The sequence below is a fragment of the Mangifera indica genome, chromosome 3, assembly GCF_011075055.1.
Source record: "Mangifera indica cultivar Alphonso chromosome 3, CATAS_Mindica_2.1, whole genome shotgun sequence".
Lineage (NCBI taxonomy): Eukaryota > Viridiplantae > Streptophyta > Magnoliopsida > Sapindales > Anacardiaceae > Mangifera > Mangifera indica.
Window position 1 is genome coordinate 18,971,595 of NC_058139.1, and position 24,272 is coordinate 18,995,866.

Genomic DNA, 24,272 nt, shown 5'->3' on the forward strand with positions numbered 1-24,272 from the left:
CTGGAATTTAATTTTACACTACAGTAAAAAAATAACTGGTACAATGTACTTGAAACTTAAATATATATATTAAGAGATAATTTTTATAATTTTAAAATAATTATGACGTCCAAACTCTATGGTTCATTCATGAGTAAGACTGTGAAAGGGTCATTATATAAAACGCTGAGAGGTTCAAAATAAAAGGTTTTGGTTCAATTATCCACACCATGTTCTCCCTCTCAAAACTAAATTATCAGAATAAATAAATAAATAAGCAGACAAACATGGCTTTCATTTGGAAGTCATTTGCTGCAAATTCCTCTGTATCAACTCCTAGAGAAGCTACTATTGCCGTGATGCAGAGCTCTTCGTATACAGTACGAATAACTACCTAACTTTCATTTTTTGCTTTATTTTTAACTTCCTTGCGCTATATTATAATTCGTTTTAAAGATGTACGCACTTTTGGTGTTATTAAATAAGTTTGTTGTCGAAGAGAAAGAGAACATGGAAGTTTGTTTTTGCAATTTTATTTTCTGAAGTTTTCTCTGTGGCCGAACTGAGGTTTTGCTTGTTTTGAATTAGAATTTGTGTAATTGAGGATAATTTTCCTTTATGTACTGTGTTTTAATTTAATTTCGATTTTTTCTTATTGTTGTGAGTTTATTGCTCGATAAAATGTCTTAGAGAGAGAGAGAGAGAGAGAGTGAGAGAGAGAGAGAGTTGTTTATGATATTGATTATGAAAAATATCTGCCACATGTTTAGTTCTGCATTCAGAAGGTAATTTTGCTGTGGATAAAATGTTTGATAGTTTTTACGCAAATTTTGACAGGCTGGGGAGTGACTAAAGTGTGTGTTAGTAGTAAGAACCTTTGCAGTGTGGAAAAGTATCAGATGGTGAGTGAGTGTGAGAGAGCTAGGCAGTGAAGGTGTTATAGAAAAAAAATAGTGTTTTTTCTAAGGTTATCTAATGCGTGAGATGAGAAGAGATTATAAGGATTGAAGTTTTGCATTAAGAATTGAGAGCTATTTAGCTTTGTACAAATTGTCTTTTTTCCTAGTCATTTTCTTCCATGTAGGTAGACCTTGCTTTGCGTAACCACGTTAATTTTGTGTTTGTATTATTGTTTTCTGTCTTACTTTGTTTTCTCATTTGGTTTAAGTTGTTGTCCATGACTTTGCATAGGTGGTCTAAGTATCTTGATTTGATGATAGAAATAATCTACATTAGTACTGATTAACTGTATTGTTAATTGTTCAGGTCCTTTCACAAAGAACTTGCTCATCCTTTAGGAGAACGGCTTGTATTAAATTATTCGATTTCAGAGGAAGCTCATCGCGCAGAGCCTTTTCTTTCTTAAATATGACACGTTATTCAACTTACTCTGGTGATGAGTTTAGTTCTTCTTCAAAGCGAAGATCTCGAGGACCTGTTATGGCTGCAAAGAAAGCGGCTGAAGGTTTGTATTGTTTTGATCTTTTGTTAACTGAAAAGTGATTTTTGCATTCTTTGAATATTTGTTGCTCTTTTGGAGTTGTTTAACTTCGTTGAGAAGAAGTTCCATGCCACGTTACCTTTTCTAAAGGATGCACATAAAATTCCATTGCCTTGTCTGGTGTTCTTGTTATTTTAAGGGATAAGTCAAGAAGAGGGAAAGTACAAGCACACAGTTGATTTGCCGAAAACAACTTTTGGCATGAGAGCTAATGCTCTGGTTAGGGAGCCTGAAATTCAGAAATTATGGGATGATCATCAGGTTTTCAAGAAGGTTGCAGATAAAAATGATGGGGTGGGTTTCATTGCCACTATTGAGCTCCTTTTTAAGGTATTTGATGTTGTTATCTAACCGTAGTAAATTTTATCAGGGAAATTTTGTTCTTCATGATGGCCCTCCATATGCCAATGGAGACCTGCACATGGGCCATGCTCTGAATAAGATATTGAAGGATATCATTAATCGTTTTAAGGTAACTTCCTTCCAAATCTCAGAAATTAATTATTAATTTTGCATTTAAATCAAAATCTGTAGTCTTGCAATTGAAATCATGTTAAAGAAATAAGTTTGTTTTGATGAACATGTTGAAAGCATGCATGATTCCGTTCTGATGTAATTGTATAAAAGCACACATACATTAGTTTCGTCCTGCACATGCCAAAAAAAAGGGAAATTTTGATCTAGGTAAATTATAATAAATGTCCAAAACTAGAGGATATTAAGCGAAATTGCCCAAAACTCTAAGTTTTAAGCAAAAATGCCCTAAATTTGAAAAATGACTAAACTACCCTTATATATAAACCCTACATTTTCCACGGATTTACTGTTCAAAATTAGAGAAAATTCGAATCTCCCATGGGCGCAATGGGTTTTCGTCTTTTCCGTTGACTTTTCGTGTTTTCCGACAACCGAAAATGACAAATAAGGATAGTACATCATTCCACTTCTTGTTTGAATCAATTTATTGTTAGGATTATTGAGATTTGAGGGAGATTTTGAGGTTTGAATGTTTAGGGTTTAGATTTTGAACAATGCATAAAATGTTTTGATTCTTAGTTGTTTTGCTTGAATTTCTTGAAGGGTTTTGTGTTATTGGGTGTGTAGATTTGTTTTGTGTTGAAATTAGAGGCTGAAATGACGATTTTTGGCTGGAAAATGTGTTAGATCTGTCGGCGTTGCAATAACCTCTCACGGGCGTCCGTGGGGTGTGGGGGGGCAGAGAAATTTAACGTTTTCAAAATTTTAGGGGGAGGGGGAGAGGGAGATCCATGGGGGTCCATAATAAATTTTACATTGAACCGTTGGGCAATCCGTGAAAACCATGGGTTGGGTGGAAATTAATATAGGACCTATATAAGACAAATTTTGAACAACCATAACTTTTGATCCAGGAAGAGTTATGGGGCTATAATATATCAACGCGAAGCTTGTTTCGAGTTCTATTACGACAACCAGCTTTGCTGGTTGCGCCAAATTTGGAGGCCAAAATAAAATTGTTTCAGTGTGTATTATATAGTTTTTTTGTTTTATCCAATTTAGGATTTTCGGTTTTTATGATTTTGAGCTTGTTTGTGATCTGGCTAGACTTTTTTGATATGTAGTTTTCAAATTTAACGTTTTCAAAATTTTAGGGGGAGGGGGAAGAGGGGGAGATCCATGGGGGTCCATATTAAATTTTACATTGAACCGTTGGGCAATCTATGAAAACCATGGGTTGGGTGGAAATTAATATAGGACCTATATAAGACAAATTTTGAACAACCATAACTTTTGATCCAGGAAGAGTTATGGGGCTATAATATATCAACGCGAAGCTCGTTTCGAGCTCTATTACGACAACCAGCTTTGCTGGTTGCGCCAAATTTGGAGGCCAAAATAAAATTGTTTCAGTGTGTATTATGCAGTTTTTTTGTTTTATCCAATTTAGGATTTTCGGTTTTTATGATTTTGAGCTTGTTTGTGACCGGGCTAGACTTTTTTGATATGTAGTTTTCAAATTTGACATTTGTAATTACGATGTGCTTTTCTAGACACTTTTTATGATATAATTACGAAATTTTAGATCGATTTTTCGGTTTTCTCGTACATAAGCTATTTGAACGTGTAGTTTTCAAAATTCAAAAATGTTTTTTTAGATTTTCGAGTGATTTTTTTATTATTGACATTCTAGGGTATTTCAATATATATATTTATTCTTAACATATTATTTTCAATGTAGTTTTCACGAATTGATTTTGTTCGATTCGAATTCAGAAATATGAATTTCTTCCTTCCAAACGAACCCGTAGTAATTGATATTAAGTAAAAATGAGAGTGAGAGTAAGTGTTTAAATGATATAAGAAGTGTATGTAATAAGAGCGAAAGTGAGAGGGTTTATATAGATGTGATGAAGGGTAATTTTGGTATTTTAAAAAAAAATTGGGGCATTTTTGCTTAGGAAATAGGAAAAATAAGCATTTTTGCTTAGAAATAGAAGAAATGGGCATTTTTGCTTAATAAAAGAGTAAAATGGCCATTTAATATAATTTCCCTTTGATCTATATCTCACATAAGCTGAGTAACTTTTTTCACTCAAGGCAGTTGTGTGCTAAGTTGCTTTTGTATAGAGGCTCTGACAAACGTTGATTCTTCAGTTGAAATTCTGAACAACAATGAAGGGGCTGCAGCCAGCTGTTGGTGAAGTGTTAATTCTGAGTAAATTGCATAACTTTAACCTGGGTTCAAGTGGTTTGGGATTGTTGAGATGCTATTTTTGTCCACTAATCATAGTCACTGGATATTCACTGCCAAGTTGACGTGTGTTTTCCCAATACTATTAACAACTTTGAACTCATTTTGAATTGCATCCCTTAAATCAGGCTGTTTGATTCTCATGAATACATGGATCAAAAAAAAAAAAAAAAAAATACATGTATCTTCCATTCCACAGCCTCTTGGATTCTTCACTTACTCAACTCCACCTCACTACCACAACACTTTCGTGCTCTCAATACAATCTCAATCCAACACAATCACACCGCAAAATGGCAACACAACAATAAAGTGTATACTGGAATATTACTTTCTATTGATGTTGAATGTAATAGTTCCAACATTCTGAATTCAGATTACAGTTGCTCAAGGTTCCTTGCATCCCAGTAAATAGAAGATTTCATAAACAACTTCTAACATAAAAAATCTTAGGGTTGCATGCTTTTCCTTCAAACCCTCTCCAATTTTCTGTCAATTTCGCAGCTGCTTTCCTCTTCACTTTTTCCTTTGCTGTTATGCTCCATAATGACACGTGCACTCTCCCAACTTTATGGTCCTGACTGCTGCACAGTTGCCCTTTGTTTTCCCCTTTGGTTGCCTTCTCTCTTTGAGCCGCTCTTCTCCTTTTGATTTTTTTCTTGTAGGAGACTTAAATACGAGTTCTAATAGATTCATCTAAACAATCCTCATCTAGATTGATTAATTTATCAATTTATGGAGAGCTTTATCTACTAAGAGTAATAATGAAGGCTGAAATTGCCACTTATACTCGACACTTAAATTACTATATCCAGATTTTATATTTTGTTTTGAGTGTGGTCTATAAAGATATGAATTTTTTGTATAATCTCTTCTTCTTGGATAAATCTTGTTTGTTACCGAAATTACAATAACATTTTTTGGTCCTCATATACCTTTTCATTTTTATTTTTTTTCCTAATGTGGGACTTATATATTCTAAAATTCCTCCTCGAGTGCAATTGAGCTACCAGTTGGCACTTGTTATTTTTAGGGTTGCCCATCTAAACTTGGGTCTTGCTCTTTTTAGCTAACCTAGGGCTCCGCCTATGTTTAAACCCAAGGGTCTAACTTCTTTCAGTTGAATCCACCATTCTTAAACGGGTGTTGGATCAATGACCATTAGGCATTTTGTAGCTCTGATACCACACTAGAAATTTAAGTACTTTAACATTTATTAATTATGAGATTTTTAATATATTTAGGTTAATAGGTTTAACATTTTATGGGCTTCTATTGTTAAAATGACTTAGCCAATTTAACTTGGACACCCATTACATTATATACCCTTTCATTTTTATTTTTCTTCCCAATATAAGACTTATATATTCCAATAATTTATTTATTTGATTTAATTTTTTCTGGACAGCTTCTCCAAAATTATAAAGTTCATTATGTGCCTGGTTGGGACTGTCATGGCCTCCCAATTGAGTTGAAAGGCAAGTATCTCTTTGATAGTTGGCATTGTTATTGGTATTTTTTTAGGTTGAACATGAAATCTGATTGTTCCTCAAGGAATTGGTGATGACAATAAAGCTATACATAATTACAGTGAATATTGTACTATTATTATCTTTAGTACTATGATCTCATTATTTCTTTTAATCATATTTCAATGGGGGCAAATTTCACCCTTTTCAATGTAATAAATATTTAGTGATTTCAACTGATTAAACTGAAATTTTTAAAAGAGATTTGGAAATTCAATAAGAACTTATGAGCTCAACTCTTATGGAATTTGACATTTGAATTATATCAGTTCTGCAGTCATTGGATCAGGATGCCAAAAAGGACCTCACTCCAATGAAGTTAAGAGCGAAGGCTGCCAAATTTGCCAAAGCGACAGTCAAAGCTCAGATGGCATCTTTTAAGGTGATATCCTAGTTTATTTACTCTTTGTTGATTGATTAGTTTTTTCACCCATACTATTGTGTTTTGTAATCATATATGGTTTACATGTTTATATCGGAACCAGTTTTGATTCCCATTATTTGACAAATAATGCCAGTCGTTAACTAATAGGTTTTGATCTAGTGATTTGAACCTTTAAGTTTTAATATTTGTAGCGCTATGGAGTATGGGCAGACTGGAGTAACCCTTATCTAACTCTTGATCCTGAATATGAGGCTGCACAGGTAACTGGTATTACCTTACTTCACTGTACTTATGTTGGTGTTTGAGTCAAATAATGAATTATAACCCTGCACTTCTTCTGTTTTTCTTTAAATTCATGGGACTGGACTTGACAGTTACCTCCGTATAAAGCTTGAAACTAATGAAAATGCTATGTTGATACCTAGTTCTATAATATGTCTTGAATAGGCATATTTAAATGTTTGTACCATTTTTCCCAACAAATGAGAAGATGTCTTTGCCTGTTTCACTTTGGTTTTACATTGCGTGGGCAGTTAAATTTTGTGAATTTCTGATGAATTGTTTCTTAATCATCATATCATCTGCTAGATTGAGGTTTTTGGCCAGATGGCCCTTGAAGGGTATATATATCGTGGCAAGAAACCTGTTCACTGGAGTCCTTCATCACGTACTGCTCTTGCAGAGGCTGAATTGGAGGTAAATTAAGTTTTTTCTGTGCCTTCTTTACTTGTATTAACCTACCATGATCATACTCTATTCAACTATGTCCATGTCACCTTATACGCTCTGGATTTAGTCTAGACAACAATCTAATCTTGTGATAATAAAAATTATTATTAGAGACAGCATTTGTCTCCAATAATTTTTTAATAACAATGTTCTCAAAATACTTTGTATGTGCTCTTTCCTAACAGTATCCTGAGGGACATGTTTCAAGAAGCATATATGTCATTTTCAAGATATTGAGTGCCCCTCCAACTTCCAACGGCTTATTAAAAGAATTCTTTCCAGATTTGTGCTTGGCCATATGGACAACAACTCCTTGGACTGTCCCAGCGAATGCTGGTGAGTTATTATTTGGTTCTAATTTTTAAAAATATTTTAGCAATTATAATAGGCATTAAAATAAGTAGTTCATTATTCTTATGGTTCTGCTGATTTCAGCAGTCAAAGCAATATCAGTTTTGAAAAAATATTCACAAGTCCTTTTCAAAATCCAGATTAAAACACAAGAATAATACTCGAAGACAATCTGGTATCATTCTTTTATATTTTATCAATATGGATGTGTTGAGTTTACTTTTATATTGGATCATAGGAGGTTGCAGTATTCATGATTCTCTTGATAATATTATTTTTTGTGATTGAGCTATCTGAATGTGAAATTAGTGCTTTTTAAAAGACCATCATGTACTGGTAAAGATGCAGAAGCTATTAGCCTTAGAGACGTGTGCTATTCTAGTTGTTTTGTTTGAACCTATTGTATTCTAGTTGCCTTAAATGCCAAGGTGGTTGATCTACCTATTGGGTTTACGCCACATTGAGAAAGAGAATGAATGTTTTGTTTGTGTTTGCAAGAAATATTCATGTTGCCTTTTGATACTATGACAAATTATAATAATTTTTTCCAACATCCTTTCCCTTTTTCTTGTTTTCTTGTTTCTCAGCTGTTGCAGTGAATGCCAAACTTCAATATGCGGTTGTTGAAGTACAATCCTTGGAAGGTGTTTCTGTGATTCCTGAAAATAAGGAGAGAAAGATTGGAAATGTTCTAAAGGAACAGAAGAAGCTTTTCATTATTGTGGCATCTGATCTTGTGCCCACATTACAAGCAAAATGGGGCACGAAGCTTGTTGTCAAGAAAACATTGTCAGGTTCAGATCTTGAAAACTGCAGGTTCGGATCTCAATAAAAGTTCTTGTATCATGCACAGAAGTCATTGGGGGATCAATCACTTATTTTTGGTTACATAGTTTGCCTTCTTAATTTAACTAAACTTGTGTACTCAATTTTCATTCTGTAGAGAATGTAGTGTTAACATTTTGCATTTGCTCATATCTAGTCTTAATTGTGATTTCAGGTATGTTCACCCAATAGATAACAGGGAATGCCCGGTTGTCATCGGAGGAGAATATATTACTACAGAATCAGGAACTGGACTGGTGCATACAGCTCCTGGTCATGGTCAGGAGGATTTTGTGACTGGCTTGAAATACAGACTACCTATACTTTCTCCTGTAGATGATGATGGAAATTTTACTGAAGAAGCTGGACAGTTCAGTGGGCTTCATGTACTTGGAGATGGAAATGGTGCTGTTGTGAACTACTTAGATGAACAAATGTCCCTTATCATGGAAGAGTCATACAGTAAGTTTTACTTTTTCCCTCTGAAGTATGGAGAACTGGTTATTGGATTCTGGTTACTTATTAATGATAAAAGGTGGCTTTATCAGTCTGTTTATTAAGCTCCTGCATCTTCTCTGTTATGCAGAGCACAAGTATCCATATGATTGGCGAACTAAAAAGCCTACTATATTCAGGGCAACCGAGCAATGGTTTGCATCAGTGGAAGGATTTCGCAAGGCTGCTATGGATGCAATTGGCCAAGTAAAATGGATCCCTCCTCAGGTATGGGTGTTTAACTTCTGTACTTCGGTCTTGAATGTTTGGCCAAGTGAAATGTCTCTGCCGTGATCTCAAGTATTTATGATAAAAACTATATGGATTGGGCTTGTAATGGATGCAAGGTGTCTGCTGTGTTAACTTATTGAAGCCGTAGTTATGTACATTATGTTAATGTGCGTCATGACAATAAGTTTTCAACTCATTCTATATCAGTCTGGCTAGGATCTGGTTATTAGAAGGAACGGGTGTAATAAAGAAGATTTTGTAAATATGTTCCCAAAAAGTAAATGAAATATTGATTTTTCTGCAATTTTTGCCTTTGTAGCACAAATGCAATAACGAACATTATGATAGTTATAATGGACTCAAAGCTTCCATGGAAGTTATATGTGTTTTCCAAATTTTTCTGCAATCTGTGCCTTTGTATCACAACTCATTATGATTGTGCCTCTGTACACTTTCATGTTTACTCTTTATTTCCTCAAAAGAACTTTCTTTAAGGATTAGTTTCAAGGATACATCCATCTACTTTGAGTGTCTTAGCAATTCTCACTTCCATGTGGCAGTGTTAATACAAGTATTCTATGAGTTGGATTTAGAATTGTATTAGAGTCTACTTTTTATGTAACTGGATTTACTTATAATTTGAATTATAAATGCGTACAGATAGTGTAACATATCTACTGGTGTGTCTTGTTTATGTAATGACTGTTTGGATGATCCATTGTTCAGGCAGTAAACAGAATTTCTGCAATGACTTCTAGTCGCTCGGACTGGTGCATATCAAGACAAAGAACATGGGGAGTTCCTATTCCAGTCTTTTATCATGTGAAGTCAGGGGAACCTCTTATGAATGGAGAAACTATTGATCATATCAAGTGTAAGAACAGCTCAATAATTCTTTTGCTTTTCTTTTTTAAAGAGGTTTATTCTTTGCCCTTAAGTTCAAATTTGAGATCATAAATCTGCAGTTTTTCTTCTAAGCATCAAATTAATTGGGCATATACAGATTTTAGTTTTCTTTGTCTACTTTACTAGTCTGCATCCAACATTTTTCTAAGTCCTCACTATGCCTCATGGCTTATCCCACTTTTTTTTCTGAAATTATTGAAGTTTTATAATTTATGGTCTGATATCAGATTTTTGCTCTGGTAATTTATTTTGGCAGCTATAATATCTCAGAAGGGCAGTGATGCATGGTGGTACATGACTGTGGAGGATCTACTTCCAGAAAAATATCGTACAAATGCATCAGACTATGAGAAAGGAACGGATACAATGGATGTCTGGTTTGACTCTGGTAATGTAATTGTCGGTTTTTAAGCAGGGTCATGAATGAGAAATACCCTGTAATTCTATATGCATTTTGAGAGTTGCTTTTTTTTGTTCTTGAATGTGTTGTTTCAGTTCTAAAATCTCTTCATATTCATCTGACATGGCCCTTCAGTTGGAATCTGGTGTTTCTTAGTTTCTCACATCCTATTCCAGGTTCTTCTTGGGCTGCTGTGTTGGGAAAAAGAAATGGCCTTGGTTTTCCTGCAGATTTGTACCTTGAAGGAACAGACCAGCATCGTGGATGGTTCCAGAGTTCTTTGTTAACATGTATTGCAACTAAAGGTAATGGGCATCATGAGGCAATTTTCCATGTCACAATAGACTTTTGAGATGCAACATGTATTGTACAAGTTTATTGTTGTTTTACTACTTTCTAGATTATCGATATCCTATTGCCATCAATTATCCATTTTTTTGCTGGGATAATGAAGACATGTATAGTTGTTTGTTCCATCTCCAATTTACTGTATTGTTCTCAGACTTGTCAATCACTGTCCTGTCCACTAAGACTGAACTCTGGAGTGTCATACTTTTCCAAATGCTCTTAGTATTTGTATTCCATGAACTATTTGTTCACTTGTTCAAGTCCAATAATAGAAGGCTTAAGTTTGAAAAATTTTAAAAAGGAAAAAAATCACAGTGATAAACACAACATTTGTTATCTCCTTAGTTTATTTTTGGTCAATAAAAGGCACTATAAATCTCTGGCAATCAGCATTGGTAAAACTAACTGCTGTCACTTCTCTTTTGAGCAGGAAAGTCTCCATATTCCAGTGTTGTAACACACGGATTTGTATTAGATGAGAAAGGTTCTAAGATGAGCAAATCTTTGGGTAATGTTGTAGATCCACAAAAGGTTATCGAGGGAGGGAAAAACCAAAAGGTTAGTTTGTGGCTGACATAGGTCCAATTCTAGTTTTTTTTTTTTTTTCTATTTTGGTCAGTAAATTGTGAATGTTTCTCTTCTGGTGACAGGAAGCACCTGCCTATGGAGCTGATGTTTTACGTCTCTGGGTTTCAAGTGTGGATTATACAGGTGATGTGATGATTGGCCCTCAGGGCCTCCGTCAAATGTCTGACATATACAGAAAGCTTCGAGGAACACTTAGATACCTTTTGGCTAATCTGCATGATTGGAGTGTATGTTCAAGTTCTTAAATCATTGGACTTAAGTTTCAAGCCATTACAAAAATTGAACTGATATCTTTTACACTAGCATTAGTATTGTTGCAGTTTTTTTTCTTTTCCATCTTCCCTGTAGCCTAAGAAGTTTATATTGCAATCCTACAATTGTCACTTGCAATCGTTTTTGCTTCTCAAATTGCAATTTCTTTGTCAGTAGCATTTATTTAAAGCCATGCTAATCTTGTTACTTATACAGAAAACTGTGCCATTTGCAGGTTGGTAATTCTGTTCCATATGATGATCTTCCCATTATCGATCAGTATGCCCTATTTCAACTTGAAAATGTTGTGAAGAACATCAGAGAGAGTTATGAAAACTATCAGTTTTTTAAAATTTTCCAGGTACCTGTTATTTTGCTGTTGGTTTTGGATATTTCAATTGTAATTATGGTCTTGCTTCATGAGTTGGTGACGTTTTATTTCTATTATGGCCTTAATCAATAACATGAATTCCTTTTCTAGTCTCTAGATTGTGATGAAATTTTTTTCCTTTCAGATTATACAAAGGTTTGTCATCGTCGATCTGTCAAATTTCTATTTCGATGTTGCCAAAGATCGGCTTTATGTTGGGTAATACTTTTTTCTTTCTCGTTGTTTGCATGCATATCAATTTCTTCTCTTGTTTTCTTGTTCCAAATCTACAGTTTCTTATCCAAAAACAATATATACTTCTCATATTGTTGGCTTCTGTATGATGGATAAATTATTTGAACATGTTTTCTGTGTCCTTTTAATACTATCAGTATCTTATGATGCACATGAGATTGGAAAATGTTTGTTTATTCCCTCCAAAATCTTGGAAATGTTTGCCCAAATTCTAGTCATAAACTAATAAAATTTGCAATATGGTGGAGGCAACAATTACTATATTACTTTGAGGTTATCAGAACTGTTGTTTAAACATATTTGCATAACTAGCAACATTAGCTTGAATCTGACTCAGGGAATTTCAATTGCAAACTTTTGGATTTATCTTTTGATATCTTTTCTTTGTGTTAAGATAGGTTATCTATAATAGTGCTATCATCTATCTTAGTTATTCAATCATTTTCAGGGGATCAACAAGTTTTACTAGAAGAAGTTGTCAAACAGTTCTCTCTGCACATCTGCTTTCCATTGTTAGGATAATTGCTCCAATTCTGCCACATCTGGCTGAAGATGTGTGGCAAAACCTCCCCTTTCAGTATACTCTTGAAGATGGTTCTATTGCTGAATTTGTTTTTGAATCAAAATGGCCCATGTTGAATGAAAGATGGCTTGCCTTCCCTGTTGAAGAAATTGATTTCTGGGGAAAAATTCTTGAGGTAATCGTGTTTTTCACCTAATTAAGCTAAATAGCTTTAGTGAGGGTTTTCTAGTTTTTAATCTTATTATTTCTTGAAAGTTTTTCTGTTAACTTCTGTCTTATGATAGTGACCCAGTGAAGTACAAATATTGAAAACTTGTTTTTCTAAAGATTAAAATCCTGGTAGCTATTTGTTTTGTTGATCTCACTGAGCATTGTTTACTTTATTAACTGAGCAAATTTGATCAGCTGAGAACAGAGGTAAATAAAGTGCTGGAGGTTGCTCGTACAGGGAAGTTAATCGGTTCAAGTTTAGAGGCGAAGGTTTATCTACATACTGGTGATGCTAGTCTGGCTTCTAGATTGCATGAAATGTGTGCAGCTAAAAACGATGCGGATACATTGCAACGTATATTCATAACATCTCAGGTATGAAAAATTCTATGTTACCTGCATTATCTGCCAATTGTCAATTTCACCATCAGGAAAATGAAATTATTTGAAACAAAGAAATCAGTTTTCATGTTTGCAGATCTGAAAGAATTGCTATATATGGGCTTCCTATTGAACCTTAATGCAAAAGTTGCTGTTCAAACTAGTGAAAACTTGATCAAAACTATGCTCACATTTGGTTGTTCAAAAAATGACAATAATACAGGTAGAGGTGATTCCGTCTATGGAGAAGGAAGTGATTGAGAAAATTCCCTATTCCGGAGAGTATCTCGTTCAAGGAAAGGATAGGATATGGATTGGTGTGTCGCATGCAGAGGGTTCAAAATGCGAACGATGCTGGAATTACTGTCTGCAAGTTGGATCCTTTGTAGACCACCCCACACTTTGCAGTCGCTGTTATAATGTTATTGCAGTTCAACCACTGCCTTCTATGGCAGCTGTCAGCTAAGAGCTCAAGGATTTATCTGGTTTGTTCGATATTCTGAGTTTCATGGTGAGATTTGATGGTGGTGACTAAGCTTTAACTTCAACCTTGGTATATGCAGTCCATTTTTGGCCAAGTGATCAGAAACCAAAGGTATAAAGCTATTACAATCCCAAATTATAATAACTTCAATTCCATTCTTTGGTTATAAATTATTTGAATATTTACATACATGAGATACGAAGGGATGCTAATCAAAATTATTTATTGAATATTTATTTTCATTTGCTGTTTTTTCCCAAACACCCACCCCGCACAACCAACCCACCCACCCCCCACAACCCCACCACCAACCCACCCCCCCCCCCCCCCCCCCCCCCCCCCCCCCCCCCTAGGGCTGGATTCGAGCCGAGCCAACTCGGGTTCGAGCTCGGCTCGGCTCGGTTCGAGCCCGAAACGAGCCGGGCTCAGCTCGGCTCGATCGAGCTCGAGCCGAGCCCGAGCTGGCTCGGATTGGCTCGGTATATTTTTTTAAAAATTTTTTTATACAAAACGGCGTCGTTTTGATTTTTATATATATACAAAACGGTGTCGTTTTGATATAAAAAACGAGCCGTTACCGAGCCGAACTGAAAACGAGCTGAACTCGAGTCGAGCCGAATTCGGCTCGAGTCGAACTCGAGCCGGCCCTCAAAAAGCCGAGCCGAGCCCGAGCTGGCTGCGAGCCGAGCTCGGCTCGGCTCGAATCCAGCCCTACCCCCCCCCCCCGGGGGCTTTTGGTAATAATAATCTCAAGAAATAGGAAAATGTCAAGCATTTATGAGTGTTGTTGTGTAGTTTATATAACAAAAACAATGTCATTTGGTATAATAGTTAGTTTCCATTAAAAAGATTGATTGTAATGTACACTAGCATGATGAGCCGGCTTATAATATAAAAAATCTGAAGGAAGAAAATGGGGAAGACGTTATTCAAAAGTCTCAAAATCTTTTCCTAAAAGGTCTTTCTGTACATCTCCTTCCTTTCAAATTCTGAGTTTCTATATCTTCAATTATGTTTAGTGCGCTCCACTTCTTCTCTTCTTCAATTTAGTTTAGTTCATAATAATTGGTATCACAGTCGGTAATTCTCAGCCATGGTAGATGAAACGCAAAATCTGGAACTCATGCAAGCATATTCACAATGGGTGCAAGACGTAGAACAACAACAATAGTTAGTGATAAGTAGGGTTAGACTTGAACCGAGTCCGTTCGAGCTCGAGTTTAGCTCAAACGAGCTAGCCTTATGCGAGCTTGAGTTACTCTCCAAAATTTTCAATTAAAAATTTTGATACAAAACGATGTCGTTTTGACTAATATGTATTAAAACGACATCAATTTGGGAAAAAGTTTGAACAAAAAATTCCTTGGGGGCTTCTGATTAAGCTAGAGTTTTCTTGCCTAAAAGAAAATAGGGTTCAATTGGTTTATGATAAGAATAATCAGTGGTGAGTGGTGGCAATAACTTAGTGAGTCATCAGAGGGTGCAAGGTAACACAATGAAGGTGAAAGTTAATAAAATGAAAAAGAAAAAAGAGAGCACTGTTAGATTCCAAAAATGTGAGATGGTTGAATCATTCAATGAAGATATATGGTCTATCTATAAGGAACAAATTACTTCATTGAAGATACCACTCCAAGTTATACCTTAGTTTATAAAAAAGTTTAAGCCTAGAACAGGTAAAAAAGTTGTGGTTCAACAACTTTTTGGGCATGAACCCATTTATGTTTATAAAAATGAGGATTCCTCACCATTCTAATGATGATCACAATGTGGTACTTGTGTTAAGCATAAAGTTCCTAGCAGTAGATAATATGAGTGCGATAATCACTACAAAATTGAGTAAGGGGTAAAGTTTGAAATGCAAGCGTAGTTACATGTGACAAACATGCGTTTTGAAAGGAAGGTTTTGGATGGGGTAAAGTTTCTTTGTTGTTAGCCTTCTTTCGGTCATTTGAGGTTATGTTTTTCCAACCCTCTATATTTTTTTATGACTATAAAGCCTATCCTCACTCATAGACTTAATATTACAAAACTTCCAAAGATTATTGGATGGTTAGACATGTTTCTATGTGTTGCAATTGAGAAGACACTTGTTGTGCCAAATATGATTGTAGATATGGAGAAGTTTACTTCACCACAACCAGAACATTGGTTCTCCATTGGTGTGACAGAACTTGTTGCATCCGATTTAAATGGGTGGTTGACCAATATGTAAAGGCATCAAGAAGTATTTTACAGTGACGAAGAGAAATTATGCCTTCCTATTTAACCCTAATTCATTATTGAGGATGTATAAAAGTGTTTCATACCTTTTATATGGTTTATTTCATTTAGTATGAAAATTTTTTAATGATCCTTCACCAATGGCTTTTGATTTTTAAAGAGATGTAAGTAATGTGTATTTTGAGTCTAACCATCCTATGAAATCATATTTGTTTTGTATGACATATTATTTCATTTTATCATATGAGCTTTACAATAAGGTGGAAATTTTATCACCTCTATGAGGCGAACCTTATCAAGTTAGAACAACCTCATTCAATTGATTATGTTGAATTCTTGTATTATATTACTTCATACAGTCAATATTTATTTCCATAAGAATTATCTAAATACGATCTTGTATCCGAAGGGGTTATTTGTAGGGTGTGGATGGTTTGTATTAGTTTAAAAGCTTTTCCATTGAAGAGACCTAGAATCCGTAATTCAATGGAGAACAACTTGATAGGTGAGGATGATAAATTCTGTAAACATGGTAGGAATGAAAAAAACTTAAACAAGAAGACCAAGAAAGGAAGTTTTGGTTGTGATTATAATACTTATAACAAAGTTGTTTTTGGGCATGGCCATGATGGAATAGCAAAATCCCTTAAATCTTGAAAGCATTATAGTACATCAAAGCCACTAACACTAGCTATTAGGAAACATGAGGATCTTAAAATTGCAAAATACTTTTTAGAGATTTCAAATTTGTCTAAAAGTAATGTGATTGGTTTAAAAGAGCTACTAGTTTTATGTCAAATGCACTAGAGGAAACTAGAGAGAAAAAGTTGGAAGTTCTTACTAATTACCTCATAAGTCACACTTGGTGGACACTTATTGAAGGTTATGATGTGAACCACCTTTGTGGTTTCCTTTAGGATGCACAAAGGTTTTCTCTGCTAATGTTTTGTACAAATCAAGATTTCATGTAGTTGAGACAACTTTTAAGTCTTTAATTGTGAATCTTTGAGATGAACTAAATTATTTTGTTGTTGAAATGACGTTAACTATGATATAAAAGGTGATTGTTAGTAACGTTGTTGATGTGATATGTAATTGCTACGTATTTCATATTCTTCAAAGTCCTATTTGTCCTTGTAAAAGAGTAGCAATAGATTCCTTGGAATTTCATCAAGTAAATATGACAACAATCCTTGTAAAGTAGTTAAATTTGAATGTCTTTCCATCATTTAGAATTGATTTACTATATCCTGACCTTTTATTTCCAAATTTACTAAAGATCTTTGTAGCATAAATATTAAAATGTTTCAAAAAAGTTATGCATGTAGTTGTTGGAGATCACAATTTCAAGAAGAAACTGTAGAAGATGAACATACAAAGAGAATTTCAAACAGAGAAGGAACACATGATATTTTGGTAGCAAGAACTTAATTCATTCACACCAGCATTTTGTTTTTAAATCAACCACAACACTTTATAACGATCACGTACACATTAAAAGTGAAAATCAAAACGATAGCATAAAGTTTAAGACTAAACATCATCGCACACATTATTACAACAAAATAACAAAATGACATGAATTCTTGTGTTGCACTGTATATATTCATCGTAATTTCAGGCCACTAATTCAGTTTGTAACAAATTTCCCCTCCCTAGCTTCTTTGTCCTCAAAAGAGAATGAAGTGAATTGATGTTAAAGAGTATTAGCGAACTCCTATATTGTTGACTCCATAGGTTCATCTCATCATTGAATGAGCAACTTAATTGCAAAAGTGTTGCCTCAACAAATTAGCTTCCTAATAAGAATGGCCTGAAACCACCACAGCAATTATTTGAAGTGAGGTGGTAGGAATAAAGAAGCTTACACTTAAGCATACGCAGAACATAAAAAAGATACATGAAAGACGTTGTGGATCATGGCCCCTACAAGAAGCTAGAAATGGTAAGCCATTTTATCGATGACCTTTATAACTAGGAAGACTAAAATACTTAGACTGAAATTTCTAATTCCTCTGATGCATTTTAAGCTCCTGATAAGGTTGCAACTTGATATAGACAAGGTCCCCAATCTAAAACTTATGTTCAGTCATCTTGAGATCAACTAACATTTTCATTCGATGTTGAGTTTTTCTCAAGTTATGTTTGAGCACTTGAATTGTAGCTTCCCTTGTTTGCAACATTATATCCACCTTAGCCATTAGCGAATCTTTAGGAAAATATGGAATATAAAAGGGTGGAAGGTACTCATAGAGCATCTCAAAAGGAGACATATTGATATTAAAGTGATGATTGGTGTTATACCAAAATTCAGGTAATGGTAACCACTAAAACCAAGTGTATGGTAAGTCACTTGCCATACACCAAGGATAACCCTCTAAACAACGATTAACATCTTTCGTTTGAGGGTGATAGACAATAGAGTAGTGAAGATCAATACCTTGCAACCTAAAAAACTATTGCCAAAATTTGCTGATAAAAACCATTCCCCTATCACTTATGATGGCATGAGAATTCTCATGCAATTTATACATGTGATCCAGGAACAACTGAGTTACTACCTAAACCAAAAAAAGGATGACTGAGAGCCATGAAATATGCATATTTGGTAAACTTATCAATTACCACAAAGATAATTATTTGTTTTGAGATTTCAAGAGACCCTTAACAAAATTCGTGGTCAAATCAATGAAGACTCTAGAGGGAGCTAGAAGAGTCTGCAATAAACTTGGAGAAGCTACATTTCTTCGGTTTATATTTCTGATAAACAACACAACCTCTGATTTAGTTTCTAATCGACTTTCACATGTCTTTCCAATAAACCATGACTGCCAACTTCTTCATTATGGTGGTCACCCTTGAATGCCCTCCCAAGGATGAATCATGGAACAAAATAAGTAGTTGCTCCTATAGTTGAGGATTATTAATAATCACCAGCCTACTCATTTTATCCAGTTGACCATTCAACCACTCAAATTTCTTATAGGTGTTCAGATTTTTTTCCTTGGTCTACATAACCTTGGCAATCCATGCTTGCTAGAAGAGAGTAGTAAGTTTCTGCTTAAGTAAATATTTAAGACTTTGGTGATCTGTTTTGATCACAAAATGCTTATTTCTGAGATGATGTTTCCATTTTCAAATGGCAAGGAGGATGGCTAGCATTTCCCTTTAATAAATTAACATCAATTGATTCTTTTGGGACAAAGTTTTACTTATATAAGCTATGAGATGACCTCTTTATATAAGGATAGCTTCAATACCTCTAATGGATGCATCAGTTTCAATATGAAATTCCTTACTTAGATTGGGTAAAGCCAACATAGGTGTTATACAACAACATTTTTTAATATGATCAAATGATTTTTGAGCAATTGTTATCCATCCGAAAGAGTCCTTCAATAAATCAGTGAGAGATTAAGCAATTTGCTCATAGTTCTTAATGAATCTCCTATAGTGTCCTAACAACCCTAAGAAACCCCTTAATTACTTCAATGTCTTTGGTGTAAGTGTTAGGATTGGGACACTTGTCATCAATCCAATGGTCAATTTCTGTTATAAATATATGTTTTGGGTTTCAAAAGAAAGGGAGAAGAAAATATATGAGGGTTTTGTTTGAGGACAGCCATCTTTGGTTGATTTAAGGAGGTCTCCAGTGCCTCGAATAGTCAAAAAATGGGAGGCTCCGAACTCCTCGAAATGTTCGGTTTATCTTTGTAATATCTTGATTAATAAAATAGTTTTAGTTTATTATATTTTTTGTGTTTTAATTTTGTGTATTAGTAGAATAAGAGTTAGGTTCCTAACAAAATGGTATCAAAGCATTCGATCTAGTGGGGAAGACAAATGATGGTTGAAAAAGTGAATATTCATTGAAAAAAGTGAAGAGCCATCGAAAAATGTTCACAGAGGTGGCTGACTTGAAAAAGAATCATCACAGGGAGAAATGAGTCAGAAAGTGTAAAAAGAGAAGAAGAGGAAAACAAAAACAGAAGAAGAAGAAGAAAATGAAACGCCTGGCGGAAGTGAAAAAAAAAAACAGAAGACAGAAGGGAGAAAACACAGAGGAAAGAAGAAGAGAAAAAGAAGAGGAGAAGAAAAGAGAAAGGAGAGAGAGCAAAAAAAAAAAGTGGAGGATAGTGGTAGTTGGTTTGTTAGGAAAAGGAGAAAGAGAGTTATGGTTTGCTGGGAAAATAGAAGGGAAGGCAGTAAATGGGTTTCTTGGGAAGAGAAAAAGAAAAGATGCGGGGACGTTGGAAAAAAAAAAAATAGAGGTGAAGAAGCAACAACAGAGATAAGGGGGGTAAGTAGATAAAAAATAATAATAAATCAAAAAAATTAAAAAAGAAAAAAATATTATATAAATATCCATCTTGAGGACAAGATGGTTTTGAAGGGGAGATAAATGTTAGGATTGGGACACTTGTCATCAATCTAATGATCAATTTCTATTATAAATAAATATTTTGGGTTTCAAAAGAAGAAAAGAAGAAAATATATTAGGGTTTTATTTGAGGGCAGTCATCTTTGATTGATTTAGGGAGATCTCTGACGCCTCGAATGGTCAAAAAATGAGGGGCTCCGAACTCCTCGAAATGTTCGGTTTATCCTTGTAATATTTTGATTAATAATATAGTTTTAGTTTATTATGTTTTTTGTGTTTTAATTTTGTGTATTAGTAGAATAAGAGCTGAGTTTCTAACAAAATGGTATCAGAGCATTCGATCCAGTGAGGAAGATAGATGATGGTCGAAAAAGTGAAGATTCACCGAAAAAAGTGAAGGGTCGTCGAAAAATGTTCACAGAAGAAGCTGACTTGAAGAAGAATCATCATAGGGAGAAATGAGTCGGAAAGTGCAAAAAGAGAAGAGGAAAACGAAAACAGAAGAAAAAGAAGAACGAGAAGAAAATGAAACGGCGGAAGTGAAAAAAAAAAAACAGAAGACAGAAGGGAGAAAACGCAGAGAAGAAAGAAGAAGAGAAAAAGACGAGGGGAAGAAAAGAGAAAAAAAAAAAAAGTGGAGGGCAGTGGCAGTTGGTTTGTTGGGAAAATGAGGAGAGCTGTGGTTTGCTGGGAAAATAGAAGGGAAGGCAGTACGTGGGTTTCTTAGGAAAAGGAAAAGAAAATATGCGGGGTTGTTGGAAAAAAAAAAAAAAGGTGAAGAAGCAACAACAGAGAGAATGGGTAGGTAGAGAAAAAATAATAATAAATAATAAAAAGAAAAAGAAAAAAATATTATATAAATATCTATCTTGAGGACAAGATGGTTTTGAATAGGAGGAAAATGTTAGGATTGGAACACTTGTCATCAATATAATGCTCAATTTCTATTATAAATATATGTTTTGGGTTTCAAAAGAAATGAAAAAGAAAATATATTAGAGTTTTGTTTGAGGGCAACCATCCTTGGTTGATTTAAGGAGGTCTCCGACGCCTCGAACGATCGAAAAATGGGAGGCTCCGAACTCCTCGAAATGTTCGGTTTATCTTTGTAATATTTTGATTAATGAAATAGTTTTAGTTTATTATGTTTTTTGTGTTTTAATTTTGTATATTAGTAGAATAAGAGTTGGGTTCCTAACAGTAAGCCAGTCATTGATCAATAGTGACTCCCTTCTTGTTAATTATATAAGTATTCCACATGTGAAGCCCCAAATGTGCATTTACTCTTCTTAACATAAAGCTAGTGCATCTTAAGTAATTATAACACTACCTCCAAATGGCACAAGTGATCATCTTTATCCTTACTGTACACAAGGATATCATTAAAAAACACTAACACAAATTTCCTCAAATGGGGTTTAAAAATACAATTCTTAATGCTTTGGAAGGTTGAAAGAGCATTAGTAAAGCCCAAAGGCATTACCAAAAATTCGTAATGATCTTGATATGTCTTAAAAGTCATTTTATCAAGAGAGGAATAATGCATACAAATTTGCCAATAGCTAGAGCAAATGTTAATCTCAGAAAAAATGGTAGCCCCTTCTAATTCATCTAGGGGCTTCTTTATTAATAGGACGACGTATCTATCCTTGATGGTGACTTGATTCATTGCCCTATAATCTATACATATTCTTCATGTCATTTTTCTTTTTCACTAATACTACTAGGCTAGTATAAGACTAACACTGTCTCTAATAACCCCTAATTCCAACATTTCTTTCACCATATTCTCTATAACATCCTTTTGCAACCCTTTATACCTATATGGTTGCAAATTAATTGGTTATACTTTCTCCTTTAAAACAATATGATGATCTTGAAACCTTGTTGGAGACAGGTCTTGTGGCCCCTAAAAAACTCCCTTATATTTATCCAATAGTCTATCTAATCCGACCATTCATTCACTGCAGTAGTCTCCTCACATGCAAGTCATATGGTTGCGCCATGGTCTCCAGTCCACAACAACTAAATGGAGGCTAACTATTGTTGTTTGCATAGCAACCAACATAACTACTCCTCCCCAATAATACTTACTCCCTTCTCTTTCTCTCCTTGTAGGAAGTATGGTTGATTTCCCATGTAAAATTTCATAGTCAAGTCTTTAAAGTTCTAGATTATATCTCCTAAAACAGCCAACCATTGAGTCCCCACTATCAAGTCATAACTATTAAGAGAAATAGTATAAGCATCATTAAAGAGTACTTAACTCTGCACCCTTACTTCCAAGTCCTCACACATCCCTCGACACTGCAACTCTTGACCATTAGCTACTATCACATGGACTCTAGTAACCTCTTTTAATAGGCACCCAATTTGTGAGCAGTTTGCTCACTCAGAAAATTATGTGTACTTTCTAAGTTGATTAAGATGTAAGGCCTCCTCCTCTCATGCATTCTACTAAGTCTCATAGTTCTAGCACCAGCTGAACCATGCAAAGCTTATAGAGAAAGCTACATTAAGCCATGCTCCTCAATAATAGCACTTGGCTCAACCATTTTACTTACCACTTCACCTCCTTCATTCCCCTTCAGTTTCAACACGCAATTGAATAACAAAGGCTTGTTTTCTTCTACATTTATGGCCTAGAGCATGCCTTTCATCACATCAAAAACAAATCCCTTTAGCTTTTTTTTCCATCAAAAATTTGGTTTGTCACTTCCATTGTTGACATGGTTCCTAAGTAGACCTTGAACTTCCTTCATCTCAGTGATTAGTCGATTGCGACATCACCTTAGCTTGCTAAAGACTAAGACCGTTGATCAACTTTTATATGTCTTCCATGGATTGATGCATTCAATCTTGTGATTCTTAAAGCTAATCTTGTTGTCTTCATTTGAATTCCAAAACAATCTATAAAATCATTTACACCAACTATCACTGTAGCTTATGTGTACAAGTACCATCTGCAATGGTCAAGTCAAGCTCTGATACCAATGATGTGTGCAATTGTTGAAGATCACAATTTTAAGAACAAATTGACAAAAGATTCAAGAAGAAATTTAAAAAGAACATACAGAGAGAATTTCAAACTAAGAAGGAACACATGATATCTTGGTAGTAAGAACATAATTCATTCCCAATAGCCCTTTTTTTAAAATTCACCATAGCACTGTATAATGGCCACGTACACATTACAAGTGAAAATCAAAACGACAACGTAAAGCGTAAGACTAAACGACGTTGCACACATTATTACAACAAAATAAGAAATGACATGAACTCTTACCTTGCACCGTATATCTTCTTCGTAATTTCCCGCCACCAATTCAATTTGTAACAAAAAGACATCAAGACATTGCAAATTGATTAGGACATTAACTTGGTTTTGCCAACAACTTTGAAGCTATTAGTAGGGCATGATAATGAGTTGCTTAAGATTATTCTTGTCCTTCTTGGTTACAAGAAAAAGAATGTTGTAGAAGAAAATTTCAGAGTTGTTTGTCCTGAGTAGCATTATAGACTTGATGAAAGAATCTGCATATAGCCACTTAATGGAAGCCTTTGAAGTTGTTTGATATAATTAGTAATGTAAAGGTAAACAGTACTCCAGCAATATCGACTGGTCAAGATGTTGTCAATATTTTTGACAAAAGTTACAGATTATATAAATCAAATGCCATAGAAATTGCATTGGAATGCAAGTAAAGTCTTCTGTAGAAGCCTTGTTCCTGCCTTCCTTGAGGACAAAGAACTTTAAAGGGGAAGTTATTGATGCAGATAAAATTATAAGATACCCAGAAGCTACTAATTAGTCTATATAACAAAAACAATGTCATTTAATATAATAATTAGTTTCCATTTAAAAGATTGATTATAACGTACACTAGATAAACTGGCTTATAATAAAAAAATATCCAATCGAAGAAACAAGGCATTATTGAAGTCTCAAAATCTTCTTCTAAAAATTCTCTCTATATATCTACTTCCTCTAAAATTCTGAGTTTCTATATCTTCAATTCTGTTTAGTGCCTTGTTCCGCTTCTCTTCCTCAATTCAATTTAGTTTAGTTTATAAATAAAAATGATAATTTCAACCTAAATTTAAGATCTTCAATATTAACAGATCTTCAATATTAACAGAGAAGAGATTCTATAATAAAAACAAAAAAAAAGATAAAAATAAAAAATATCCCCAT

The 24,272-nt window shown here is 34.5% G+C and overlaps 1 protein-coding gene across 2 annotated transcripts; it reads left to right on the forward strand.

Moving 5' to 3' along the window:
- Positions 1-173: 173 nt before the first annotated feature.
- On the forward strand, positions 174-13,718 carry LOC123212179 (isoleucine--tRNA ligase, chloroplastic/mitochondrial). 2 transcript variants are annotated; one of them, XM_044631242.1, is made up of 22 exons: positions 174-359; positions 1,246-1,444; positions 1,620-1,774; positions 1,851-1,952; positions 5,620-5,689; positions 6,010-6,122; positions 6,317-6,385; positions 6,714-6,821; positions 7,040-7,190; positions 7,793-8,021; positions 8,206-8,492; positions 8,617-8,753; positions 9,483-9,630; positions 9,919-10,050; positions 10,158-10,367; positions 10,841-10,968; positions 11,061-11,225; positions 11,486-11,611; positions 11,766-11,839; positions 12,324-12,573; positions 12,804-12,983; positions 13,213-13,718. In XM_044631242.1, exons 1-22 carry the CDS (start codon positions 267-269, stop codon positions 13,453-13,455), a joined length of 3,369 nt encoding a protein of 1,122 aa, XP_044487177.1. In that variant the 5' UTR covers positions 174-266; the 3' UTR covers positions 13,456-13,718. The 2 variants fall into 2 exon arrangements, with proteins under 2 accessions (XP_044487177.1, XP_044487178.1); XM_044631243.1 differs by having other exon boundaries at positions 175-359; positions 10,239-10,367.
- Positions 13,719-24,272: the final 10,554 nt, after the last annotated feature.

Coding starts and splice junctions, on each gene's coding strand:
- LOC123212179 (XM_044631242.1), top strand. CDS start 267: ATGGCTTTCATTTGGAAGTCATTTGCTGCAAATTCCTCTGTATCAACT. Junction 360..1,245: donor TGCAGAGCTCTTCGTATACA/GTACGAATAACT, acceptor TTAATTGTTCAG/GTCCTTTCACAAAGAACTTG. Junction 10,969..11,060: donor AGGGAGGGAAAAACCAAAAG/GTTAGTTTGTGG, acceptor TTCTGGTGACAG/GAAGCACCTGCCTATGGAGC.